Source organism: Mycteria americana, chromosome 23 (genome assembly GCF_035582795.1).
Source record: "Mycteria americana isolate JAX WOST 10 ecotype Jacksonville Zoo and Gardens chromosome 23, USCA_MyAme_1.0, whole genome shotgun sequence".
NCBI classification, from domain to species: domain Eukaryota; kingdom Metazoa; phylum Chordata; class Aves; order Ciconiiformes; family Ciconiidae; genus Mycteria; species Mycteria americana.
The window spans coordinates 2,819,422-2,828,418 of NC_134387.1; the positions used below are offsets into that span (position 1 = coordinate 2,819,422).

Below are 8,997 nucleotides of genomic sequence, written 5' to 3' on the forward strand. Positions count from 1 at the left end.
CCGTTTGCAGGATGATGCCCAGCAAAGCCACCCTTGGGGGGGGACGGGGACGGGGACCAGGACCAGGACCCCACGAGCACCCCGGCCACCGGGACCCGGCCGTGTCCCCAAAGCCCCGGGGGCCGGTTGGCACCGTGGCCGCATGGCCAGCCCCGGGGGGGCTCGGGCTGGAAAGTCCGGCACAGTCATTCAGCGCGGTGGTGCTGGGCTGCCTCTGGGTGAGAACCCCAAAAAGCCCGGCTGTTCCGGTAACGAAAGAGTCAATCGCGCACACAAACACACACTCGCACACGCACACGCACACGCCACTTCCCTGAGTGGGGGATGACTCATCCCCCAGCCCGTCATCCCCAGTACCGTAACACCAGCAAACCACAGAGCTCTTCCTCCGGCCGCGCCGATGAGTCGCCCGGCCTTCGCCTCCTGAGCCGGTGAGTACCGGGGGGTCTCAGGGGGGGTCCTATCACCCACCAAGAGCCACGTGTCACCCCGCCTCGCCACCCCGCCTCGCCCCGTCCCGCTGCCGCCGAGCTGAGACCGGCTGAACTCGGCGCATGCCATGGCGGCAAGGCCGGGAAACCGTCCGGCGGGTGGGAATCCCGAAACCACGGAGAAAGAGGGACCCACCCCAACCCCACCGGGACGCCCTCACCCGTGACCATCCCCACCTACCCCAAACCCCTTCTCCCACCCCCCCCCGGCACCCGGTGGGTCCCTTCGCCCGGCGTTGGGTGATGTAAGGGGGTTATTTTCACTCCCGGTGGCGGCTCGGGCCGGGGAAGGGATGACTTCAACCCATTACTCACCCACCGTAATGGCTTGGCCCCGCTCCCGCGCTATTCCTAGCCGTGACGCTCGGCCCTTCGCTCCAACCTCCGCCGCGCTCGGGGCCAGCCGGCAACACCGGGACGCCACTCACCGGGAATTTGGGCCTAAACAGCCAAAATTTGGGTTAACGGGGCGATTTCGGTAACGAGGACGAGCCCCGAAGGGACACCAAAGGCTTTGCAGGCGGTGGGAAGTGTGGCGGAGCGGTGGGTGGGATGAGTTTGGCCGGTCTCAGCCCGCTCCGGCCGAGCTTTCGCGGAGCGATGCTGCGGTTTCTCGACAGCGCCGGGAAAGTGCCACCCCCGCCGCGAAAGCGCCGTTAATTATTGGCGCGTTAAACGCGTAATTACAGCCCAGCCGTCACCTCCAGCCACCCAAATTACCGGCACAAAGCTCGCCCGCCGCCCGGTTCGATGCAGCACAGCTTGTTCGGGCCAGCTGGAGTTGTTTAGCCCCAAATCGGCCGCTTTTCACCCCAAAAGCCCCCATCGTCCTCCCCCCCCCGCCCCGGTTTCCTGCGTTTTCGTAGCAATACCAGAAAGGGAGGAAATCGCGTCAGCGGCTTCGCCGCGCTCACAGTGCCGGGAACCAAATCTGAGCCGGTGAAATCACGGCCGGGGCACAGGGGAGTCCGCGCACGCACGGACACGCGTGTACTTCACATGTACCTGCGGCACACGCGCGTACCTGCATGCGCACGCACACGCGGGTGCCCGCCAGCACCCACACCCGCGCACCCCTACGCAGAGGCGCGTACCCACACGCGTGTGGCCGCGTGCACACGCGTGTGCCCACCTGCCCACGAGGATGACCGCACGTATGTGCTCGCCCGCACCCACGCGCGTACGCCTGGACTCACGTGTGCTCGCCTGTACTCGCACGCACACGCGTGTCGGCACGTGGGTGCCCCCGTGAACACGCCTGGGCACGCGTGCCCGCCCTGGCACACGCGTTTACCCACCCGTGTGCCCCCCCCTCCCCCCGCATACCCCTTCCCCGCAATACACGAACCCGCACGCACACGGGGACATACATGTACACGTACACGCGTGCACACGCACGCGACCCCGCGGACACGCCTGCATACGTGTGCGGCCCCTTTGTACACGCACTCACGCACACGACAGGCCCCGAACACGCGTGCTCACCCGCAGCCACGCACGCACACGCACGGGCGCGCCCACGCGTGCCCGCGCCTCCGCCCACGCGCGCCTTTGCACACGCGTGTGCACACGACTACAGACAGCGGCAGCGCGCCCGCCGCGGGACTACAACTCCCAGCATGCCCTTCGCCGGGGGGGGTGGTGGGGGACGAGCATCTCGGCTGTCCAATAGGCGGAGGGGGCGTGGCCGCGCCGCCCAATAGACGGAAAGGGGGCGTGGCGGCACCGCCCCGCGGGCAGTCACATGGCGCGGCGGCGGCGGGTGAGCGCGATCGGCGTGGGGAAACCGGGGGGGGGGGGGACCAGAGCGGTGGGAGCGAGGGGGGGGCACGGGAGGGAGTGGGGGTCCCCCCCACCCCGTTCCTCAGTTTCCCCAGGTTGGCACCCCCCTTTTTTCCCCCGTTTTTCCAGGGTTTCCCCCCAAAAGTGGGCGGGGGGGGGAGGGAGGGGGAATTTGGGGTGTCAAGGGGGACCGAGCCCTAAATTTTGGGGGGGGGGGGGGGGAGCAGCCTCGGGCCACGGCGTCGCCCGCCAGGCACCGAAATCGGCCGTCCGGCCGATTTCGGTGCCTGGCGGGCGACGCCGTGGCCCAAATCATCCCAATTTACCCTTAATTTTAGGGGGGGGGAGCAACAATTTGGGGTGTCTCACCCCCCACCCCCTTTATTTTTCCTTGCAGGACCCCTCCTAAAATCCAAGCCGACGCCTTTCCCCCCCCATGGAGGCCAACCAAGCGCAGCGACAAGACCCCCAAGAGCCCCCCGCCGCCAACCCGGGGGTGAGTGCCGCACCCCGACATTTTTTTTTGGGGGGGGGGGTGAGGATGCTGCCCCCCCCCCATATTTTGGGGGGACACGAGGTGCTCGGAGGGCGAGAGTCGCTTTTGCCACCTGGGAAAGCGAGGATGAGGAAGAGGAGGGTGAATTTCTCAGCGTTGGGGGGAAAACGTACCCAAAAGAGGGGGGTTTTGGGGGTCCCGTTACACCGAGATATGAGCCCCCCCGAGAAATGAGCCCCCCCCCCTACTCCCCCTTCTAATTTTTCTAATTATTTTTTTATAATCAGGGGAGGGGGGGGGTTAGGTTTTGCTACGCCGGACCCCCCCGCCCCCGCCTTCCCTCCAGCGGCTTTTTATTTTTAAAAAAAAGCCTCAAAATAGTTCAGCCGTTAAAATACCGCGTCTGTCACAAGCGGTTAAAAGAATAGAAAGAAGAAGAATTAAAAAAAAAAAATATATATATATAATAAAATAAAGTACTTGGGAGCCGAGCAGCTGCTTTGCCCAAAAATAGCAACAAGTTTTATAACTCCGGAAAATGTAGAACAAACAAACGAGAAACATTTTTAGCTGAGAAAGGCGGCAGCAGGAGGGGGTGGAGGATGAATTTCTGCCCGTCTGTTTTCCTGGAAGCCGTTCCTCGTGTTCTCGCACGGTTCCAGCGCTTTGACCAACTTGGCCGGCGGCCCGGGCTGCCGGCTAACGAACCGAGAGCTCGTTAAGTGCCTTCGGGTTGCAAAGCATCCCCGGGGCTGCTGAGTGGGGAGTTGGGTGCTGCTGCTCTGCCTCAGTTTCCCCTTAGGCTCCTTCTCACCCCCCGTGTCCCGCAGGAGGCTCCGGTGCCGGAGGATGGCTCCGAGCGGGAGAAGCCGGTGGAAGAAGCAACGCTCGGCGGTGAGAAGGAGGAGGAGGAAGCCTTCCTCGTCAGCCTCTACAAGTTCATGAAGGACCGACACACGCCCATCGAGAGGATCCCCCACCTCGGCTTCAAGCAGAGTACGTGTCCCCCCCGGGAGGAGTTGCCGGCGGTTGCGGCGAGCACCGCGTCCCCCTGACCCTCGGCATCTCCTCTTTATTTCCAGTTAACCTCTGGAAGATCTACAAAGCCGTGGAGAAGCTGGGAGCCTACGAGCTGGTAAGCGGTGTCCCCTGGGCGCCGGGATGTCCCCCGGGTGCCGCGACGTCGCCGGGGGGGGGCTAACCTGTCCCTCCCGCCGCAGGTGACGGGGCGACGGCTCTGGAAGAACGTCTACGACGAGCTGGGGGGCAGCCCCGGCAGCACCAGCGCGGCCACCTGCACCCGGCGGCACTACGAGAGGTAGGGGACGAGCCAGGGGGTCCCGCTCCGTGCCTCGGTTTCCCCTCCCAGCGCCGGTTCTCACTGCCGCCCCCCCCGCAGGCTGGTCCTCCCGTACGTGCGGCATCTCAAGGGGGAGGACGACAAGCCTCTGCCCCCCAGCAAGCCCCGCAAGCAGTACAAGGTCTCCAAGGGCGCCGAGACGGGCGAGAAGAGCAAGAGGGCCAAGAAGGAGAAGGGCCGGGAGCAGGTGCGCGGCTCCCCCCGAGCCTGGCTGACGCGGCTCCGGTTGGGGAGCAGCCCCGGGACCCCGCGCCGGCCCCCACGTCTGTCCCTCGCCTGGGGGACCCGTTGGGGGGCCCAGGGAAGAGCAAGGAGGGAGGCGGGTGGCTGGGGAAAGAGGAGAGCGGAGGGCTCGAGGGCAGCCAAAGCTGGGGAGAGGGGCCGGGGGGAGCCGGGACCCCGGCACGGGGATGCGGCAGAGCCCGGCACCCACACCCCGAATCCCCTTTGCTTGCAGATGCCTCCAGACAAGGCGAAGCCGGAGGCGGCAGCCGGCACGGAGGACCCGAGGGACGCCCCGGAGCGGGGCCGGGCGGCGGAGGGATGCTCCAGTCCGGGGGTCCCGACCCCCAGCCCCTCGGGGGGGTGTCCCGGCACCTGCAGGTCCCACACAGAAACCTACAAGCGCCTTTTCTCCAGCTTCTACTCCAAAGGCAACCATCCCATCATGTCTCCGCTGGCCAAGAAGAAGCTGCTGGCCCAGGTGAGCAAGGCAGAGTCCTTGCACTGCCACAAACGCCACTGCCCTGAGGGCCGGCGGTCGGTGAGCAACGCCGGCCCCGGCCCCAGCCCCGAGCCCTCCCGGCCGGCCGCCGGCCCCCACCCCAACGAGCAGAGGAGCCCGGAGCCAGCGGGAGCTCAGGATACAGCTCCGAGCGTCAGGAGCGAGGTGGGACCCGTCCCCAGCGCATCCCCCGGCGGGAGAGACAGCCAGCCCTGGCCGCGGGCCGAGGAGGGGGGTCCGGCGCCCACCGTCTTCACCGGCTGCTTCCACGCCTACCGCAACGAGGTGCTGAAGCCCGTCAGCTGCCATCCCCTCTGGGGGTATTTCTCCAGCTTGAAGGATTTTTTGGAGCCACCTTCCGCTTTCCCGTCCCGAGCTGAGGAGCCGGAGCAACCCCAAGACCTGCGGAGCAAAGCGGGGCAGTCGTGGAGCGGGGAGAGCCGGCAAGCGGCCGCCTGCGCCGCTGTCAAAGCCTGCTGGGTGCCCCCCGGGGCCGGCTTCGCCCCCGCTCCGCCGAGGGGCAAGCGCGGCCGGGAGGAGGAGGAGGCGGCTTTCGGCCCCGGTGCGAAGTTACGTGCCATCTCCCCCTTCGTCAAGGAGGCCGATGGCAGGGACACCGGCTCGCCCGGGGGCCAGCAAGGGCTGGCCAAACCCAAGGCCGTGGTGGCCAGCCCTGGCTACGCCGCGCCGCTGCCGCAAGCCCCGGACGTTTACAAGGGAGCCATGCTGCGTTTCCCGGTGAGCTTCAGCAACCCGCTGGAGCACCTCAAAACCCAGGGGGTGCCGGTGGCACCGTCCCTCTCCGTCAACCCCTTCGTCATCCCCGCCTTTCCCAGCCCTTTGGTAGCCGCCTCCACGCAGCCCTCCGACCTGTGCCGGCCGCTGGCGACTGGTCCCGGGCACTACCCGGCGTCCTACGAGAGCTCGATGCGGCACCGGCTCTACCCGGCAGCGACGTGGCACAGCCAACCCACCTACGCCTCGCCGCACGTGCCTGCCTTTCACCGTCACGCCAAGCTGTAGCGCTTTCCATCCCGCTCCGGATCGGCCTCGTTCCCTGCGGAGAAGGGAGCCAGCCGGGATGCCGCAGCGGCTGAGCCGGGCAGCGAGGCGCGTGCCGGAGCCTGTCACCGCTTCAGAGCCTGCGGCACGGGGACTAAGAGGAGACAATCTGGACCGAGTCATTTTTACTCTTGATCTTAGAGCTGTTTGTATCCGACATCGTTATGCCGGTGACTTTACCAATATCACAAGGTTATATATATATATATATTATATATATATACACATACACACATAAAAAAAGGGAGCAAAATGAGTTGTGGAGGTTTCTATTTTGCTGGAGAGGCCGTGCCCCAGCACGGTTTCACACGAGGCGGCGAGGAGGCCGAGCCGGTCGATGGTTACGCCCATCCCGCCGTGCCCGGGCTGCTCGGCGACTGCCTAGTCCAGAGCCCCGGCTGGCTCACACCACGCGATTCAAGTTTGGTTTTTAATTACGTTGCCTCCGTCCGGGGCTCCGGAGGTGGTTTTTTTTTTTTTTTTTTAGGGGTTTGGGACCAAGGCGAGCGGCCGCGGCGTTGGGTCTCTGCCCGGAAAGCGCTCCGGCCGCTCCGCTCGCCGCTGCTCCGCACCTCCGACGGCCGCAGCGGCTGAGCTGGCTGCAGAGGCAGCGCCTGAAATAAAACTGGCTGGATGGTCCCGACCTGGCGGTGTTTGGGGTGTCCTTGATTTCTCGGATCGGGGCAGGGTTTGGGGGGGGATCCTCACCCTAAGCACGGAGCCCCAGAGGTGTGGCGTGATGCCGTGGGGATGGGCTGAGACCTACCTCTGGGGCTGCCCCGCTGCCGTGGGGAAGGAGGTGCTTTTCTGCATCAGTTTTGGGGAATGGCAGCCGTTTGGTGGAGCAGCCGCCTGTCCAAGTACGAACCAGCCCAGCAACATCTCCGGGGGCTTTTTGCCTCCAGGAGCTCCTGTCAAGCTGTTGCAAGCGGCCTAAAAGCTTCGTCGGAGGTACAGGACTCGCATTTCTCGTGCCGGCTGCTCCCCGCAAGCGCATCCGCTCACCGCCGTCCTGGGCACCTCACCACGAGCCGTGGAAGGGGAAAGGGCAGAGGAACGGTGGCACTTGCTCGTCCCCAGAGGGGGTTCTGGCTTCAGGTGGAGCAGGAGCAGTTAAGTCAGCATTTAAAGACCATTTCTGCCATATCCATGGAACGGAAAAAAGCTTTGGCGTAGAAATTGGAAAAGGAGAAGGAGCCCCAGGCAGCACCGGTCACTCCGTGACGCTTTTAGCGTTAGTCTTGTTGAGAAGAGCAGCATCATTGACCCAACCACTCCTGGATCCTCCAGCCTGGACACGGGAAAGGCGTAACACGCGCTGCAGACCGCCCCGGCTCTACCCCAAGAGCTTCGCTGCCAAAACACACCCCATTAACCCCGGTTTGCGAGCGAGGACGTGGCCACGGAGCTCGAGTCTTCCCACGAAGAGCTGCCTCCACACCTGGGAGGGAGGGCACTGGAGATGCCGCATTCCTAAGGGTGTCTCAGCCTTATTATTGTTATTGCAGCAGAGAAACTGTGACTTCAAGCCTGGAAAAGAGAGTCGAGCTGCTTAAAAACACCGCAGGTCAAGAGCAGACCCTCGTTTTTACCAGACACGCTTGTTGTCCGCGGGTGCCGCGGATGCTAGAGCGGAGCCCAAGTTCATCCCGGCCGTTTTTCCGTCGCTGTCAGCTCAGGGAGAAGGTGCCACGTTTAGTGGCATCCCATCGGCAAACGCCCTACGCCAGGGGCTAGCTCGGCCTTGGGGTTCAAGGTCATCCCGCACCCACGGCCTTCCCTGCGGGAAACTTTGCCTGGGCTGAACCCAGCTCGCTGGCAAAGTAAAATCTTGCCGGGTTTTTTTTTTTTTTTTCCACAGAACCCCAGGGAAAAGAGAAGAAAGGGCCTGGGGTGCTGGCAAAGCTCAGCATCCTCCAGACCGCTACTCACCGTGGCGGCGGTGCCACGTCCGGTGCGCAAGAGGCTACGAAGGCAAAGCAGGACGGTCCCCAAAAAGCCGGACGGCACCGGGAGCAGCGTGTGTATAGCCCAGGAGGGGTGGGAAGGGACTCCTGGCATCTCCCTCTTCTCAGGACGAGCCAAAGGGGAAAACGGGGATTCTCCTGCTCTGTTTTCGGGCTCCCTGTAACAAACACCCTGCTTCTGCCGTGGCGCGTGCCGTCTCGGCCAAGCTGAGCCAAAATCAGGATCTTCTCACCAGCCGGCAGGATGAGGAAGTGAGTGGAGATTTCGGAAACGTGCCTGCCCTCGGAGGGAGCACGGGGCCGCCCCGGCTCCGTGGGTCTCCGTCTGCCGAGAATCACGCTCCCCGAAAGCATCTCGGCTGGCAAACGTTGCATCACGCCCTGCCTGCCTTCGGGGAAGCGAGGGTCGAGGACGCGGCAGAGCCGCAGCACGAGACGGAGACATTCGGAGCGTCGGGATTATCCCCAATGACCACAAAAAGACCCACCAATTCCCAGCCGTAAGCTCCGTCCTGTGAAAACAAGCCCCAGAGCCCAGCGACAGCCCCGGGGCGGGGGGAACGCTTGTCCCGAGCCCTGGCAAACCACCCTCGGCGGTGCCGAACTCAGCCTCACGTCATCTCAGCACCCCGTTTGGGGCTCAGCACCTTTGTGTCACCCCCTTCTGCTGCTTCCCTCATTTCAAGCACAAGCTGCCCGGGTGCCCGGCCCTACCCCTGCTTGCCGATGCAAACACAAGCGTAAAGATTAAGTCAAGGCTCAGGGCAGATTAAAGCTGAGCCTTTTTCAGCGTGCGTAGATATTCCCAATAGCAGGAGGAATCAGTTGAAACTTCCACCCGGAGGAGGGACGTACCGGCAGATGGCACGGGCAGGAGGAGCTGCCCTGGTTGCTGCTCCCAGGAGCCACAGCACGAATCCGTCCCCGCCTGCACGAGGCTGCTTTGTCCCTCCACGCCTTCACGGCACGAGAAATCGGCCCTCGACAAAAGCGGTCGAGGGCTGGGCTGCAGCTAAAGCTGCTTTTGGAAGGGACGTGTGCAATGAAGTCAGCAAAGAACAAAAAAAAGTTTTATTAAACAGCAACAAAACCAGAAAAACATCCCCCTCCCCCCC

At 64.0% G+C, this 8,997-nt stretch overlaps 1 protein-coding gene and 1 long non-coding RNA gene across 2 annotated transcripts; one reads left to right on the forward strand and one right to left on the reverse strand.

The window, feature by feature from the left end:
* The first annotated feature begins 323 nt into the window (after positions 1-323).
* On the forward strand, positions 324-6,171 carry ARID5A (AT-rich interaction domain 5A). The gene is made up of 7 exons (XM_075523656.1): positions 324-431; positions 2,671-2,769; positions 3,600-3,765; positions 3,852-3,904; positions 3,990-4,087; positions 4,169-4,316; positions 4,587-6,171. The coding sequence occupies exons 2-7, from the start codon at positions 2,710-2,712 to the stop codon at positions 5,874-5,876; spliced, it is 1,815 nt and encodes a 604-aa protein (XP_075379771.1). The 5' UTR covers positions 324-431; positions 2,671-2,709; the 3' UTR covers positions 5,877-6,171.
* Positions 6,097-8,192, reverse strand: LOC142420121 (uncharacterized). Its single transcript, XR_012778698.1, has 2 exons — positions 7,848-8,192; positions 6,097-7,445 (listed from the first exon to the last, which is right to left on the reverse strand). It is a non-coding gene; the product is annotated as an uncharacterized LOC142420121 (long non-coding RNA).
* Between the last annotated feature and the right edge of the window lie 805 nt (positions 8,193-8,997).